General features: G+C 42.9%; 1 protein-coding gene across 1 annotated transcript; it reads left to right on the top strand.

Annotated features, from left to right (window-relative positions):
* The first annotated feature begins 836 nt into the window (after positions 1-836).
* Positions 837-13248, top strand: LOC138789085 (cystine/glutamate transporter-like). The gene is made up of 12 exons (XM_069967640.1): positions 837-1159; positions 6736-6862; positions 7105-7220; positions 7938-8063; positions 8335-8434; positions 9207-9251; positions 9348-9471; positions 9777-9880; positions 10460-10556; positions 11353-11502; positions 11585-11762; positions 12588-13248. The coding sequence occupies exons 1-12, from the start codon at positions 937-939 to the stop codon at positions 12650-12652; spliced, it is 1455 nt and encodes a 484-aa protein (XP_069823741.1). The 5' UTR covers positions 837-936; the 3' UTR covers positions 12653-13248.
* Positions 13249-18479: the final 5231 nt, after the last annotated feature.

The raw sequence follows: 18479 nt of genomic DNA, 5'->3' as shown, positions 1-18479 counted from the left end.
ATTGTAAAGTGCTGCGGAATCTGTTGGCGCTATATAAATAAAAATTATTATTATTATTATTATTCGTCTAATCTGCTGATGGTTCCCCTTTAAGGGACCTGACCCAAGGCACCTTCCCCCCAATCCCCCCAATCCCCTCAGAATCTCAATACCCCACACTGCCATACCATAAGAGTGGCTGTGGATAAGAGATTGATAGATATTTTGTTTTCAGTGTAAAACAGAAGCAGATTGAGCCAGTGATGGGCAGATACTAGGCTGTTACTTGCCCGTTGGCTCTAAGGAGCAATGCGTGCTGGGAAATGTAGTTTCCTGGCCGGCGCCATCTTGGATATAGATCGGCTTTTAGAAAAACGTGTAACTTGGAACGGTAGCAGCTAGAAAGACAGGAGATGGCTCAAAATACTCAGGGGGACTTGATGAATAAGATTTTATAGCTCTTGGGTGGAGTACCCCTTTAAAGGGGTGTGCACTTGTTTTTAGGGTCTTTACATATTTTATTATCTATTTGCTGGGGGGATGTTGTCTGAGGTCCCTATTTGCTTAGGGGCTCTGTTCAGTATTTTTTTTTTCTTTTTAATCGGGTATGGTCGGGGTCTATTCATTTTGAGATACAATAAAGGAGTCTGGGACATATATAAACGTATATAAACAGGAAAAAAGACAAACTTCATGCACTTTTCTTCTCCTTACTTGAAATGTAGCTTATTCTGGTCTGTGGGTCTGATTCCGTCCCCCCGTGTGAGGGCAAATGGAAGGGGGGAATCAGGTGGTGTTTATGAATAACTGGACCCAGCAGTGAATGTTTTTGCTTCCTGCAACACGGGGGCTGTGACCAGGGGCCGGGATACACAGAGAGGGAGCCTTGTTTTTTTACACTGAGTGTTCACATCCGAAGCCTGAGAAGAGCTGGCTGCACGGAGACTGTGCACAGGAATGGGGGCTTCTCCGGAGACTTCAGGAGATGGCAGCCATAAGACAGAAGAGGGGGCTGTTTATCTGAGGAGGAAGATTACCTTGGTCCGTGCCATCTCCTTGACCATTGGGACCATCATCGGAAGTGGCATCTTTATATCTCCCAAGGGGGTCTTAAAAAATTCTGGTAATGTAGGATTGTCCCTCCTGATCTGGGTGGCTTCTGGATTTCTCTCAATGTGTGGTGAGTATGTCCAGCTTCATGCAATCTCTCGTGTTATTTGAGGGGTCCTGAAAATGGGGAACCCCCTTATGTCACTGTAACAACTCCGCCTCGCTATATCTATCTTTATATTATATGAATCTCAAGTAATCTGGTACATATCAGCTGCTGTATGTCCTGCAGGAAGTGGTTTATTCTTTCCAGTCTGACACAGTGCTCTCTGCTGCCACCTCTGTCCGTGTCAGGAACTGTCCAGAGCAGGAGAGGTTTTCTATCGGGATTTGCTGCTGCTCTGGACAGTTCCTGACATGGACGGAGAGCACTATGTCAGACTGGAAAGAATACACCACTTCCTGCAGGACATACATCAGCTAAAATAGAAGTAAATTACAAATTTATATAACTTTTTGACACCAGTTAATTTGAAAGGACTCCTGACAGAGACAGGGAGAGAAGGATCAGGCAGCTGGATTTCAACCTCCTAATCCTTTTGTTCTTAGATATATAAGCTGCCACCAGCGGAGACTGGCAGTGGTTTATTCCTCCTCTCTCCATACAGAACACATGTATAGTCGATGGAGGTGTCTATAGAGGGATTGGTAGATATAGCTATCTCAATGCACTGACATACTTGCGCTGGGCTTGCACTAAGAAGTATGGGGGAGGAGGGATGAAACCGTAAACTTAGGGTCCTATTAGACTAAGTGTTTGTTTGTTTTTTCACTTTCTCCGATTACGATAAACGATCACTTTTAGAACGACCTGAAATTGTTCACCACGATACACAGAACGATAGTCGTTAGTTACAATCGCAATTACGATATAATTATGAACGTTTGTATATTCCAGCATACCAATGATCGTAATAACGAAATTACGAGTGATGTGTACAAACATACCTCCAAACAATATATCGATTTTTCGCATGCTATTTTTTCTGTGTAATAGGGCCCAAATGGTGCGTTTACACAGACAGATTTATCTGACAGATTTTAGAAGCCAAAACCAGGAATGGATTTGAAAAGAGGAGAAATCTCAGTCTTTCTTTTATGACCCGTTCCCTGTTTATGGTCTGTTCCTGGCTTTGGCTTAAAAAATCTGTCAGATAAATCTGCCTGTGTAAACGCACCATAAGTCTCTGATGAATATGGGGGTAACTTTCCGACTGTCTATTCTTTACTATGGGTTAATAATCAGAGCTGTGTCTTGGTAGATAGATGACAGATTTGCAGCCGTATACTGATATATGTGTTAGATACGCTTTCTCCTCACTGAGCCCCCTCAGGAATCCTTGTTTTTCGCACGCGGCTCGGGCAGCTGCTCTTCAATGCGATTTCTACTTATCTGCCCAAAAAAATACATATATTTTCCTAACAAACAGCATGAACTTTGCACTACACCCAGCATATATACCAGCAAATAAAAACAAATTAAAGGGGAACTATCAGCAGGTTAGATAGCCCTTATAGCGCCCGGGACGCTGAAGAGGAAGATATGTGTCTTACATTCCTCCTCGGTGCTGGTCCTGCTCTGTTAGTCAGCGTAATCTTCGTCCAGGAGCACTGTTAGGAGCACTGCCCCGCCCCCACAGCATCATCCGGCCTGCCAGTTATATTGATTATCAATGGAGCAGGTAGGCCAGATGCTGTGGGGGTGGGGCAGTGCTCCTAACAGTGCTCCCGGACAAAGATGATGCCGACTAACTGATTATCAATGGAGCAGGTAGGCCAGATGATGCTGTGGGGGCGGGGCAGTGCTCCTAACAGTGCTCCTGGACAAAGATGATGCCGACTAACAGGGCCGTTTTAATAAATTGGTGGGCCCAGTGCACAGACCTCAAGAGTGGGCCCCCCCCCCCAACCCAGCGTTATCAGAATCGGAGCTCCACACACAGTATGATCCCCCTAAAATGTCCCCACACTGTATTTAGAGCCCCAATACATACGGTAGTTACCTCATAACGATATCACCAATGATACCATTACATAATACCGCCACACCATGACCACTATTACTACAGCCCTATAACAGTTACATCCATTTACTCACAGGGGGTGTCTTCTCAGATCAGAGTCTGTCACCTTTTCTTTCACTCCATCCAGCCTGGGCCACCATGAAGTCTTCCCCCGGCTGTGAATCTTCTCTCCAGAATCTGCCTGAGAAACATTTTAGGCTCCAACACATACAGTAGTAAGGTCCCCTGTACCCCTATACAGTAGTTACCCCCCTATGTACCCCTATACAGTAGTTACCCCCCTATGTACCCCTATATAGTAGTTACACCCCTCTGTGCTGCCCCACAGCTGTGTGCTGCCCCCAGTAGTATATAGACACCTGTGTGCTGCCCCCAGTACTATAAACCAATAGGTGCTGCTCCCAGTAGTATATATACCCCCCCGTGCATCCCCCAGTAGTATATATACCCCCAATGCAGCCCCCAGTAGTATATATATCCCCTGTGCTCCCCCAGTAGTATATACTCCCCCTGTGCACCCACAGTAGTATGTATATCCCCTGTGCTCCCCCAGTAGTATATAGTCCCCCTGTGCATTCCCCAGTAGTATATATACCCCCCTGTGCACCCTCCAGTAGTATATATATCCCCTGTGCTCCCCCCAGTAGTATATAGTCCCCCTGTGCACCCCCCAGTAGTATATATATCCCCTGTGCTCCCCCCAGTACGCTTTCCCAGTTATATATAACCCCTGTGCACCCCCCCATTTATATATATATATATATATAACCTGTGCATCCCCCAGTTAAATATATATATATATCCCCTGTGCGCCCCCGAGTAGTATATAGCCCCCATGTGCGCTCCCCGTTATATATACCAGTTATATATTCCCCCTGTGCACCCCCAGTTATATATACCCCCGTGCACCCCCCAGTTATATATACCCCCCGCGCACCGCCCAGTTGTATATATATCCCCTGTGCGCCCCAGTTGTGTATAGCCTCCCTCTGCACTCCCCCAGTTATATATACCGCCCTGTGCGCTCCCCCAGTTATATATATACCCCCTGTGCACCCCCAGTAGTATATAGCCCCCCTCTGTGCTCCCTGTTATATATACCCCCCTGTGCACTCCCCCAGTTATATTTACCCCCCTTGCGCTCCCCGTTATATATACCCCCCGTGCGCTCCCCCAGTTATATTTATATATATACCCACTGTGCGCTCCCCCATTTATATATATACCCCCTGTGAGCTCCCCCAGTTATATAGATCCCCCTGTGCGCTCCCCCAGTTATATATATCCCCCTGTACACTCCCCCAGTTATATATACCCCACTGTGCACCCCCCAGTAGTATATAGCCCCCCTGTGCACTCCCCAAGTTATATATACCCCCTATGCACCCCCAGTAGTATATAGCCCCCCTGTGCGCTCCCCCAGTTATATATACCCCCTGTGTGCCCCCCCAGTTATATATACCCCCTGTGTGCCTCCCCCCCCAGTAGTATATAGGCCCCTCCTGAGGCACCACTAGTAGTATAGACCCCCGCTGTGTGCTGCCCCCCGTTATATAGCCCCCCTTTGTGCTCCCCCCTCCCATATAGCAAATAAAAAAAATAAACACTTTATACTCACCTGGGTCCGCGCGTTCCTCTTCTCATCACTTCATCCCTGTGGCTGCAGGCAGTGCTTTGCCTGCGGTCACAAGAGGCCGCTCTCGCCTCTCGCGGTGTCGGCGCTGAGTGACGTCACTCAGCGCCGATACCACTACGGAAGAGCGGCCTCTTGTGACCGCAGGTAAAGCACTGCCTGCAGCCACAAGGATGACTGACAGGGAGGGAGCCAATGGCTCCCGACCTGTCAGTGCCGCTGCTGCTGCCTGTACCTATGAGCGCTCGTTACGAGCGCTCATAGCTACAGTACAGAGCGCAGCAGCAGGCAGGGGGCGCCATGGATGGGTAACTTACCCATCCCGATGGCGCCCCCTGGCAGGCTGGTGACCGGAGCCCTGTGCGACCTCAATGGTCGCACAGAGCAAAGGCCGGCCCTGCTCAGGGTGGGCCCCTTTAACCAGTGGGCCCGGTGCACGTGCACCATGGGCCCTCTGGTTAAAGCGGCCCTGCCGACTAACTGATTATCAATGGAGCAGGTAGGCCGGATGATGCTGTGGGGGCGGAGCAGTGCTCCTAACAGTGCTCCCGACCAAAGATGATGCCGACTAACTAATTATCGTGTGAATTCAGGCCACGATCAAACTACTAACGAAAAGTCGTTTGTGTGTCATTAATCGCATCTTTTGAGCTGACCATAAAATCGTTGTTAAGCGATCGTTACTCGTTAATCTTTCAGTGTATGTACAGGTCGCTCGTTGGTTGTTAGCGGGAGTATACTTAAAAAAAAAAACAAAAAAAAAAACTTAAAAAAATAAAATCACAGAGGGCAGGCCGAACGACAAAACAATCGTAACTAACGACTATCGTTTCATGTAGTATGGTGAACGATTTCAGGTAAAAAAAAAAAAGATAGTTTGCGATTACCGTTGATCCACATAAATGAAAAACCGCTTTGTCTAATAGGACTCTTATTTATGTCAAAATAGAGAATAAAGGACAAGTTGATATCAGAAGGATAAAGGGCAAATCCAAAAATAAATAATAAGCAGCCAATAGTACAAAAAGTGCTTCGTGCCAAAGTAGCTAGCTGCCAAACGGAGATGCAAAGTCTGAATAAACATTACTGTAAGAGATTCCATGTGCCTCCACCTCACCCCATGGATCTGTACGTAGAAAAGACCAAGTAGGAGATAAAGGGATCAAGATTTTAAAATATCTTCGACCTTTTGGTCACCAGATGGTGCTCAGTGGGATCTGAGGGGGTCACATAGCTTCATGGCTTGGCATCTGCCAGTTAAACGGCTCACGGGTGAGTCTCGGTGGCCATGGCTTGTTGGTCATGACATGATGTATGAACAACCCAAAACAATAGCAATGGCCACACCCATGGACCCTGGTTCGTAATGCTGACTCACTCACAACCTGGTGCTAACCCTCCAGAGAGTCCCAAAAATCTATTTGGGGTATGGCCCGACAAGTTTTGTAGGTTCTGCATGGTGTAAGTGACATCAATGTAAAACTAGTACTAGTATTGGGCACGGGGCTGCAAGTTTAAAAGTTGTTTTTTAGGACAATAACTGCATCACCTGCCGAACGGACCACAGGACAGATCTTGGATTAAAAGCAGCTATCCAAAGGTACAAGTGGTTTGGGGGGGGTGGGGGTCAGATTGTGGGTACAGAGTCGCTTTAGGGGGAAACACATCACCAAGAACCAGAAAGAAGTTTTAAAGCGGACCGGGTGTTGTGGTGGGGGAGTATTGCTTCTTTGCTTCTTAATAAAAAAATGCCAACCCATTTAACATAATCAACATCTCCAGATCATATACCCAACACTATCAAATAATGTTGCTTTGGTTTACCTTTTAGGATCAGTGTAAATAACTTTTAGCATGCAGACTGGGCAAGTCCACTTCCTGTGTTTTGTACTGATCTAGCTGTTACTAGAGACAGATTATCTATAACAACCAGTAATGGACAGCAGATTGCAGCAGATCACTTATGTGACCTCATTGTTTCTGTTTTAGGGGCATTGTCTTATGCAGACCTGGGCACCTCTATCAAAAAGTCCGGAGGGCACTACATCTATTTACTGGAGACCCTTGGCCCCGTTCCAGCCTTCCTAAGACTGTGGGCTGAATTTGTCATGATCCGGTAATGCTATCAAATAGTCAATGTCTCCCGCCCCCCCCCCCCCCCCAATATTGGGTGTGACTACAAAAGGGGCAAGGCTTAAGATAATAGGGTCCACCACAGTATTCTTTTAATGGTGATATTCAGAGATTTTTGCTTCTTTTATTGTATCACTTTTAAGATTGGTGCTTGGTGTCAGTGTATGAGAATATGCTTGTACAGATACAGAAGTATCAATATCTTACCCGTGTGTTTGCCTACAGGCCAGCAAATATTGCAGTGGTCTGTTTAGCATTTGGCCGCTACCTAATAGAACCTGTATTTGTTCCTTGCAATGCACCAGCCACCGTTGTCAAACTCATCAGTGCCATCGGTATTGGTAAGTATAGTATTATAGTAGTTATATTCTTGTATATATGAGCAGTATTATAGTAGTTATATTCCTGTATATAGGAGCAGTATTATAGTAGTTATATTCCTGTATATAGGAGCAGTATTATAGTAGTTATATTCCTGTATATAGGGGGCAGTATTATAGTAGTTATATTCCTGTATATAGGAGGCAGTATTATAGTAGTTATATTCTTGTATATAGGGAGCAGTATTATAGTAGTTATATTCCTGTATATAGGAGCAGTATTATAGTAGTTATATTCTTGTATATAGGAGCAGTATTATAGTAGTTATATTCTTGTATATAGGAGCAGTATTATAGTAGTTATATTCTTGTATATAGGAGCAGTATTATAGTAGTTATATTCTTATATATAGGAGCAGTATTATAGTAGTTATATTCTTGTATATAGGAGAAGTATTATAGTAGTTATATTCCTGTATATAGGAGCAGTATTATAGTAGTTATATCCCTGTATATAGGGAGCAGTATTATAGTAGTTATATTCTTGTATATAGGGAGCAGTATTATAGTATTTATATTCTTGTACATAGGAGCAGTATTATAGTAGTTATATTCTTGTACATAGGAGCAGTATTATAACTGTTTTATATGTTGATCTCAGGTTAGGCCGGAATTGCCCTATATCCCATCTTAAAGTGGCAGATATCTTTTTATGATATGACCTCTCCTCCTCTGCAGCAATCCTCATTGCTCTGAATTGCTGGAGCGTTAGCTGGTCGGCAAACCTCCAAACCACCTTCACAGTTCTGAAGTTAGTGGCTATTGGTCTGATTATTATACCTGGGTTGATGGCTTTAGCAGAAGGTAAGATTTTTTTTTTTACCTACATCTTTAATTTGCACCAAATTCCACAAAAATAATCATGACTGATAGATATATGTATCCATGGAGGAACCTGGCAGTGTTCAATACCCCTGCATTGTCAGTGCTTGGAAAATGGGAAATTAAGTGCTGCCTATGAAAAACAATGGGATTTGCAAAACGTCATATGAACAAGCCAATACGGAGCAAGGAAGAGGTCAGACCACCGTGAAATATTTCACTAAATTGATGTGACCTTATCTTGCATTTGCAGGAAAGACAGAAAACTTTCAGGACGCATTTGATACAAGTTCATTGGCTTTGGACAAAATTCCCTTAGCGTTTTACTCGGGAATGTTTGCCTTTGGAGGCTGGTAAGTCTGTTCTGATGAGATGTGAGTTAATAAAAGTTACATTCCAAATCCTTAGCATTGCGTCGCTGCCATCTGTAAGGCATATAGGCCTAGTCTTAAAGGGTGCAGTGCGGTACATAGATTAGCATCAGGACAGAACATAGGTACGTAGCATCAGGACAGAAAACCTATGAGTTTATTCATTTTAGAATTGTGAGTGGGTATGGATACCTAAAGGGCGTATTGCCATCTGATAAAGCTATCCACAGGGAAAGTTAATGGAACTGGGTTGTCAGACACCTCCCTGTAATCTGTAATCCACAGAGAGCTTTAGTTACCAGACAGCGGTTGGAGAAGTGCTTCTCGCCTGTGTACTCCGCTGCCCAATCCGATGGTAAAGGGTAAAGTTGAGCTCCTTCCTATTACATTCGCTCAATGTTCTCTTTCAGCATTGTTGGGCTCTTTTCTATACCATGAGTATGGGTGTATTTAAAGTATCAGCAGCCAAATCCAAACTTGTTAGAACCCCCTGCAGTGCGGTGCTAATTGGGTGTGTCCGCTCTAGGTAGTCGACCCTGTCACCAAGTCAAAGTCTATATAAAGTCTCCTCTAAGAGACTTTCTAAATGCTGAGACTGGCGTCTCTATTCTGAAGATTGCAGACACCCCACCCCCGCAATCAGCTTATTATGGGAATGCCCCTTTAAGGATGTGACTACTTTTGCCTGCGATATTTTATTCTAGGTTGGAAACAAAAACAAAATATTTTTTGACATCTTGTACTTTATTTCCAGGTTTTATGTTACCTTTGTTACTGAAGAAATTGTAAATCCAGAGAGGTAAGTCACCGGAGAATGCAAAAAAAAAACCAAAATCTTCCAGAATTTATATATATTTTTAAAATAAAATACAGATTTTTCACATTTTCCTCCCAGGAACATCCCTATCACTGTGATCACCTCACTTATCGTCGTCACAATCTGCTACCTTCTCACCAATGTCTCCTATTACACCATCCTGGCACCGAGTGAAGTTCTGGCCTCTGAGGCTGTGGCCATGGTGAGTGATGTCGATAGCTGGCCATATATTTTCTATCTCTCTCGATGTCCCCATACATGAGCACTCTCTACCTTGTACACTAAATGGGGATAAGGTCACTACTAGATATCTCTGACCTATCTCCCCAAGAACAAAGGGTTGGGGCACATTGAAATCCAACATCCCAATCATTTTCTTGTCTAACCTTTGAGTCGCGAGTCCCAGCTGATCCTGACAAAAATACAGACCATTTTTAATCGACTGTGTGTGGCCAAGTGTAGGCCACCCTATACCTGGAGTATTAACACCCCTTTTTCTTCTGTCAGAGCTTCACTGACCATACTCTGCCAACAATCTCTCCTGTGATCTCCATACTGGTGGCCATGTCGTGTTTTGGGGCCCTGAATGGGGGAATTTTTGCTTCCTCCAGGTATGTGAACCCAGGGTTTTTGTTTTAGGGTATATGAAGGGAAAAAAAAAGTTTTTATTTATTACTATTGTATTGTTAAATTTTTATTAAAAAATTATAATTTTTTTTTTCATTTTTGACTATTTGGTATTTTGTTCTTTTTTTGTTGTTGAGTATTTGGTATTTGTTTTTATTGTATTTTTGGGTACTAAATATCTTTTGATGAGTCTAGGACCAAACTATTGTACTTGATTTCTGGGGCTTTCTACTTTTGTGTGAATAGATCTCATCTGTCTAAAGGATCTTAAAGGGATTAGGAAAACTAAAGCTAAATTCTTCCAAAACCAGAATCCCTCCTGTCCTCAGGTTGTGTATGGTATTACACCTCAGCATCATTCATCTCAATTAAACTGAGATGCAATACCACACCTAAACTGATGACAGGAGTGGCGCTGTTTTTCAATCCTTAGTTCATTTACAGACTTGTGGGCAATAATGTAACTGCAGCAAATGTGGCATAGGCCACATGGGGCTCCCCAGGCCAGACACTGTATACAAAAGGACGTAAAGCTTACCGAATACTTTTTTTTCCATATTTAGGATGCTTTTTGCAGCCTCCAGAGAAGGACATTGGCCTAATTTGTTCTCCATGATCCACATCAGAAGACACACACCACTTCCAGCCCTACTATTAATGGTATAGTTTTTTTTTTTTTATATCTTGTTTAGTTAGTTCGCATGTTGCTTTACTTAAAGGTGAACTCCGGACGGGAGGGCTTTTTCCAGTATGGCCGGGGAGGGGGTGGATGAAGGCAACAACGTCCACTTACCTCCCCGGTTCCAGCGCTGACTCCCACATTGCGCTGCTCCGGTCTGCGGTGCTCAGCCGCTTTCTGACCTGTGACGTTTCCAGCCCGCTCAGCCATTCAGCGGAAGCAAACGTCGTTGCCTTCATCCACCCCCTTCCCCGATCATAGCGGAAAAAGCCCTCCTGCCCGGAGTACCCCTTTTGAAGTAGTTTTTCCTATTCAGGGCAGAACTCTGGCCTTAGTTCCTAAGGGCCATTGCTATACAGGGTACAATGATGATGGTCATACCACGACCTGCTTAGCTCTAGGGCGGAGCTGGAAAGTTTATAGAGATATCAGTGACACCCACTGAGGGGTATACAGGGAGTACAGAGGTCACAGTTGCTACCTGAGGAGCGCAGAGGTTGTGGTAGGGATGGGATCTTGGTTCTTGTTGGGTGTAAGTTTAGAGGCTTTAAAGGAAGTAGTCAGGCCCGGAACTTGGTTCCTGAGGGGCGGAGCTATTGAGGGAGAAAAGGAAGCACTCACACTCAGACTTTGGTTCCTGATGCGTAGCAGTGGCTCCCAGACCCGGATTCCCAAAAGATCCATCTGTCCCATACAACCCCAGTGATAGATACACCTGCATTTACTGCACCTATTCATTAGACCTTACAGGAATTTACATCAATATGTTTTATATAGATGCCGCTGGTGTTCCTGATGATTGGTATTGGGGACCTTTATGGACTCTTGAACTTTTACAGCTTTTCTCGATGGCTTTTTATGGGATTAGTCACCTTTGGCCTTATTATCCATCGCCGGAAACATCCTGATCTACCTCGACCCTTTAAGGTTAGTGGTATTCTACAACCCTACAGTTTTCACCTTTAAGGATGAGGATGTATGAGTTGACTGCCTGTGCCTCTGTCTTAAGGTTCCACTGATCATACCTATGGTGTTCAGCACTATGTGCCTCTTCATTGTGGGAATGTCGCTATACTCTGACCCGGTGAACACCGGCATCGGATGCCTCATCACGTTAAGTGGTTTGCCAGTGTATTACCTAACTATCCACAGCCAACAACTCCCCCAGCGATTCAGGGAAACCTTCAGTAAGTTCAACATCGTTCTTAATTGTTCTTGTTTTTTGTCTGATAAGCAGGAGTCTAAACCCCTGGGCCAGAAAAAAAAACAAAAACATGGTGCTATTTCACGTCTTGGAAAGGTTGACAATAGTGTCCATTTAATGAGCCTACTACACGGTCTTTGTTAGAGATAAGCCAACCTTGAGCATGCTGAATGCTCAGCCTTTGGTTACTGGTGGCTGATAAAGTTAGATGCCACCTTAGGGAGTCCTTGAAAACATGGATACAGCCTATGGCCTCTTTGAGTATTAGGGTATGTCCACACAACGGAATCCCGGCAGATCACCCATCGTGGATTCTACAGCTCGCGGCCGCACACATCGGCTTCTTTCTATTGTTTGGCAGACTCTGCCCGAGAAATGAGCGGGTTCATTCTTCGGGTAGACGGCGGAATCTGCAAACCATAGAGTGAAGCCTATGGGACTAGCGGAGATGCTCACGGCCGCGAGCTGCGGAATCCACAGCGGGTGACCCGCCGGGATTTTGTAATGTGGACATACCCTAATACTCACAGGGACCAGCGAGCTGCGGAATCCACAGCGGGTGATCCGCCAAGATTCCATAGTGTGGACATACCCTTAGGGCCCTAACTGTGGTCTAGATCACAACCAGCAGAATTGTGACTGCAGCTCTGAAGCGTCTAACTTTTGAAAACGTGTGTAGTATTTCATTATATTCAAATCGCTTCTTAAAATTGGGGGTGGTCGTAAAAAAGAAAAAAGAACATTGATATACTGTATACGCTACTAGTAATGAGATGTCTCTTTAGCTTATTAATCTTACCTATTCCAGATCTCCTGACGCTGAAGATGCAAGTACTGATGGAAGTTATCCCTCAAGAAATAAAAACATACTAGTTATGGAGACAATGATGACGGTGCTTATACACGTCTATCCAACTTTCGTGTCGTATGGAGAGGCCAAACTTTTGAGGAATGCTCTTTGAACCCGAACGCTTGGCAATTGACTCCCACTGTTTGCAGAGGTTAGAAGCAGGCAAAGTCCTAGTCCTGGAAAACATGGATACACAGGTAGGCCGTCATCCAACCTCTGCAGCCATTGGGAGTCAAATGCTGAGCGTTCAAGTTCAAAAAATGTTGCTGAAGCCAAATAGTTCGGCCTCTCCGCTCAACACTATCCAACATACTAGATTGTATATAATAATAATTTTTTTAAAAAGTGATCAAGTGATTTCATTTGTAAGGCCACTAACTTACTGGTGATATAACCAAACATGGGACATAACCTAAGTACATGAACTCACATAGACATAAAGACAACAGTTGTTACTCACCCTATAGTAATACAGTGAGTATATACTAAAGCTGGCCATACAGATGTGTCAATGTGATTATAAACTCTGTAGAATATGTTGGTATTATAATGTAATGTGTATGGTGGGTCTCCCAACCGAACGGTCAGGCATGTTATAAAATTTCAAAGGTTTGCCGAACACCGACTGGAAGAGTGTACGTGGTCAGAAATAGAGTTGATCGAACCTCGGAAAATCCTAGGTTCGATCGAACTCGAACATTCCGCATTAGATTGCTGATGCCTTCCCGGTCCGTGGGGGAAGGAGACAACCCGGGTACCGCCTGGAATTCCAGGATTCAGCCTATTACCTAGGCTGAATCACGGAATTCCAGGCGGTCCCCGGGCACTCTACTCCCGTACGGACCGTGAAGACATGAGAAATCTAATGCGGAATGTTCGGCTAGGTTCGAGTTTGATCGAACCTAGCTTTTTCTAATGTTTGATCAAGCCTAATCAGAAGAAAAACTAATTCAGAAGACGTGTACACGGGGCCAAGTGTTTGTCTGGCTGGCTATGGCAATAGCTGTAGGATGAACGAGCACTTGGTCAACTTGAGAAAATTCCGAGTTTTTCTACAACTGCAAACATCTAGCATGCCCAAATTAATATTCTATATAATGGTTAATATGCCCCTTGCAGGAAAAATACTCTGCATCAGTCACAAGTAACTTAAGGCCACTTGGGTGAAACCTCATATTTAAATGTGTTCACACACGGGAGTAAAGTTGTTGACTGACTATCTTAGGTGTATGGAGGTATTTTTTTACCGGGCAGGACAGGATATAGAAGAAATTGTCATGTTAAAATGAAGGCCTCATGGTCTGCAAGTCTCCACACTTAGGAGGCTCTCCTCAAGGAGAAACTTAAAGGGGTTGTCTGGAGAGCAGAAGACAGCTAAAGCTCCTGTTCCCCAGCATGAAAAGTTTGAGTCTCCACCCTCAGACGTGGAGGGGCTAATCTGGAATGGTTTTGCCCACACGCGATGTCCAATAGCTGTACAGTTTTCTAGCAACATCAACGTCACACTGTAACTATTGAACATCGCATACAGACGTGGTTTCACCTGCAGACGATGATCCCTCCACATCTCGGAAGGGGATACTTTCAAGATGTGGAATGAGAGGAAGTCAGTCCCAGGGAGCAGGCGGCTTTCTTCTCCCCGGACAACCCCTTTAACCTTTTTCCACTGCCAAATTGAAAATAAATGCTCATTTAACTGGACCAAGTATCCATGGGTATGGGGAGGAGGCAAGAAATAGTTCACAGACAACAGTGGTATATGGCCACCTTAAGACTCATTGACCCTTCTATATGATATCTATCATTCCAACGTATAGAGACAGGAGGTAATTGATAAACTTGGTTTCATACACACATAGCTCTTGCAAATTATTTGAGGGGGCCGAGGTGTCTGGAAGTGGCTCATTCTCCTCTCTTCATCGTCAAAACACATGCAGATTTGGCCAAGAGTCCAAGACTAGCTGTTGGCCATACCAGTGATCACTGTTAGCCACTAGTGTTGAGCGGACCTGTCAAACTGTTTAGGTTTGGCAACGCTGTCCAAATTCGAACGCTCAGCGTTTGATTCCCCATGGCTGTAGAAGTTGGATGCCACCCTAATTCCTGGAAATCATGGATACAGCCATAGGCTTTATCCATGTTCCCCTGGCAGCCCCAGGGCAGCATTAAATTTATGCAGCCATGGGGAATCAAATGCCAAGCATCCAGGTTCGTAGAGTGTTGCCGAACCCGAGCAGTTTGATAGCGCTGATTGAACCTATTAGCCACCAGTCTTTTTGACAGCCATACGAATATCTAAACGCCTTATTACGCGAATCGATTATCGACTGTATTCAGGCGATACAGACCATTAAAGCCAATAATCTGTAATAGAAGACAACAATTGGCCGACATGCACGATGTCGGCTGATCGTTGTCTTTCAACAGGCTGAAACGCCAACGATCAGGCTAATAACGATCTGCTGCCATCGCTCCGTGTAATAGGAGTAGTGGCAGCAGATCACCATTGTCTCCTATGGGCTGCCTGGACGATCTGACGATCACCCGCTTGCTGTCGGCACGTGTAATAGCGCCGGCGGTGGAACGAGGAGCAAGCGAGCGATGACCTCACAGGTCGGCGCTTGCTTGCTCTCCACATCGCCCCGTGTTATAGGGGCTGAAGGCATGCTTTATATAGGAAATAATGACACACAGCGGGGATGATTCAGAATTTTTTTTTCCCTCAAACAAGCCCTTATTTACAAATCTGATATTTACACATTCAAAGATAAAGAGCACACAAATCTGGTGAAAGGAGGGGGAAAAAAATAACTATTCGCTACATATAAATAAAAAAAAATACAATTCATTGAAATTTATAGAATACAGAAAATGCATAATCAACACTGGTATAACGTGAGGGGGGATAAACATATATATATATATAAAAAAAAAAATTAAACCAACAAAAACACACCCATGACTTTGTGTGCTTCTCGAGCCACTGTAAAAAACATACAAAAGGAGATCTCTATAAATTCTATATTATATACACTAATTCCTGCCTGCAGGTGAACAGGATAGGTATAAAACACACAACTTTAAATACTTGTCTTTAAAGCTAGATTCATAAAGACCCTTTCTCTATGTCTACAGCACAAAGATCATCAGGCTAAACGTACACTGTGGCGGAGAAATACTCAGGTGTGGTCCAAGGAGGGGCCGAGGTGACAAATATATATTACATCAATAGATTTTATTAGATTGTTTACCCATGTTCTTCACAGAACATGAAAATTATTATTTTTTTATTTTATTGGAATTTTAAATTGCAGTTTGCAAAAGTCTTTTGAAAAGTTCTATAGGTAGGTAAGAATCTTAGGTAGATTCAATTTTTAAAATTAATTAAAAAAAAAAAATTTAAAAGAAAAGCAAGAACATTTTTTAAAATTTGGAAATATTTTTGACTGGTAGATTCAGAGTTTGACAATGTTTAAAAATGTAAAAGTATTAAGGTAGAAAATGTTTGTTTTTTAGATGTGGGTGAATTTAACCTCTAAAGAATACTGCTCCAAATATATTCTGATTTGAATTCAGGTTTTAAATTTAAAAATCAAAAGGAAGAAAATGTTAGATGGGAGTGTATTGAACATCTACGGAGTAGGTTGATCAAAATAATCCAAATAATTTAAATTAGAAGTATATCTTTTAAATTGAGATCTTTCGGATGTTTTTTTACATTTTAGATATTGAAGGTAGAAAATATCTTCAGATGTGGGTGAATTAAAACTCTAAATACTGTTCCAAATACTTTAGGAAATATGTCTTACGGGTATATTTTTATTAGAAAAAAAAAAATCTTTACATTAACTTTTAATAAAAAAAAAATGTTGTCAAGATGAGAGTGAATTCAAGTGTACCTGATCTGATTGGCATGAAATCCATTTTGGCACTGGAAGTTTGGGTATCCATGGATATAACTAGAGATGAGCAAATCACCGTCTAAACAAAGTGCTTTGGTGGACAAGCGGCTTACCAGCCACCTGCCTTTCAACTCTGTTCCGCTCCTCCCCAGGTGCTGGAAAAATCTAGATCCAGTCCTGGGAAACTTCTACCAGTTTACCAGGACTTGATCCAGCTTATCCTGACACTTGTGGTGGAGCAGCAGGAAACAGGCGGTGATTCGCTCACCTCTAGTTATAACTAGGTTTGATCGAACATCGGTAAAAGCTAGGTTCTTTCGAACGTCGAACCTAGCCGTACCTTCCGCATTTGACTGCTGATGTCTTCACGGTTGTGCGGAAGGAGGAGAAATCCAGAGAAACGCCTGAAATTGTCTCCTCCTTCCGGACAGACCGGGGAGGCATCAGCAATCAAATGCGGAAGGTCCGGCTAGATTAGAGTTCGATCGAACCTAGCTTTTCCCGACGTTCGATTAAGTCTAGTTATAACCATACTGGGTCTGTACTGTGCGCAAGCCCCATTATTATCCATTAGGGCTTGTGCACAGAACTGACCCGATGTGATCGAATCTTTGGATTTGCAAAGGTCTGGCACCTGAATGGATTTCACACTGATCAGGTCAGCAAACATTATGACAAGTACACTTTAAACAATTACACAGTATATTGCGATAAAAAAAAAAAAATTAAGAAATTAAAAAGTTGATCGAAACTAAATTTCTTAGAGGTATATCGTGATTTTTTTAAATACAGTTTTTTGAGGGAGAAATGTGGTCAGGTGCGGGTGAATCAAACATCTACAGAATATATAGTAAAACTCTAAAAAATTTTGTGGGACTGCGGGGGTCGGGGTAATTTGTTTATCCTGTTCACCTACAATTCACAAAGCATTGTAAATAGCAAAACACAGTCAGCTGGTCGTGAAACCCACCCCTTCTACTTATCAAAGAGTGATAAACATAAGTTTAACGGTTAATCGAGTCCCTTTTTTTTTTTACATTTTTTTTTGTTTTCACAACACAAGAGAAATCCTCTCTTCTTTACAAATAAAGAAACCCAGGACACAGTATGCTGATTTGTGGCTCATAAATAGCAATGTATACGTAGGCATTTGTAGACACTTCTATGCTGCATAGGTAAGTAACTGAGGTGCTTTGTCGTAGCCTTGAAGCTCAATAGAAAGTCATATGAAGGGCAAAGGAGAGATTCTAGAGAAGAAATCATGTTCTCGGATATAAATGTTCATCTCGGTCACCGCTATAAATGTTTGTAGGCAGAATCGCATTTGGTATATTCTGTATAAAATTCAGAATCCCATCATTAAAAAAAAAAAGTTCCATATTGTCCTCCATTCTTATTTACTGTATGATCAGATGCATTCAGTGCAAATAACTCCTGCAAGCAACAAGAGCACAAGGAAAATCTTGGCGGTTTAGTAGTTTCCCACCCTCCTCCAACGTATAAGAAAAGAAAGAAAACAAAAATTTATGCTTTTTTTTTTTAAATGATGAAAAAGTGACTTTGAACTCTTCTTAAAATTTAATAACTGCTCATCTTTTATACTTTTTTTCCGTTTTGAATAACACTGTAATTTTGACCTAAGTTTTTTTTTTTTTTAATTTAAAATAAAAATTTAAAAAAAGTGTACATGATGTTAAGCAAGCTAGTCCTGTTTGCCCACACCCTCTGACTCTGAGAATAGATTTCTTTGGTTTTTGTTTTTTTTTATTTTCTTTTATATTTTTTGTGGGAGGGGATTCAAGAAAGCTCATACTGTACAGATAAATGTTCGTATAAAGGAGAGTAGAAATTGCCAATTAAATAAATATTTTTATATGAATAAAAAATGATGGGGGGTTGAAATTTATGCAAATAAAATTTTATTATTTTTAGCACTGGAGATAAGGAG

Source organism: Dendropsophus ebraccatus, chromosome 1 (genome assembly GCF_027789765.1).
Source record: "Dendropsophus ebraccatus isolate aDenEbr1 chromosome 1, aDenEbr1.pat, whole genome shotgun sequence".
Classification (NCBI taxonomy): Eukaryota; Metazoa; Chordata; class Amphibia; order Anura; family Hylidae; genus Dendropsophus; species Dendropsophus ebraccatus.
The sequence above is the reverse complement of the archived record's forward strand: the minus strand, read 5'-3'. Positions and strand labels throughout refer to the sequence as shown.

Bases quoted from the DNA above. Each gene is read 5' to 3' on its own strand.
- LOC138789085 (XM_069967640.1), top strand. From the start codon at position 937: ATGGGGGCTTCTCCGGAGACTTCAGGAGATGGCAGCCATAAGACAGAA. The intron at 7,221-7,937 runs GTAAGTATAGTA...CCTCCTCTGCAG, and splicing joins CATCAGTGCCATCGGTATTG to CAATCCTCATTGCTCTGAAT. The intron at 9,881-10,459 runs GTATGTGAACCC...TTCCATATTTAG, and splicing joins GGAATTTTTGCTTCCTCCAG to GATGCTTTTTGCAGCCTCCA.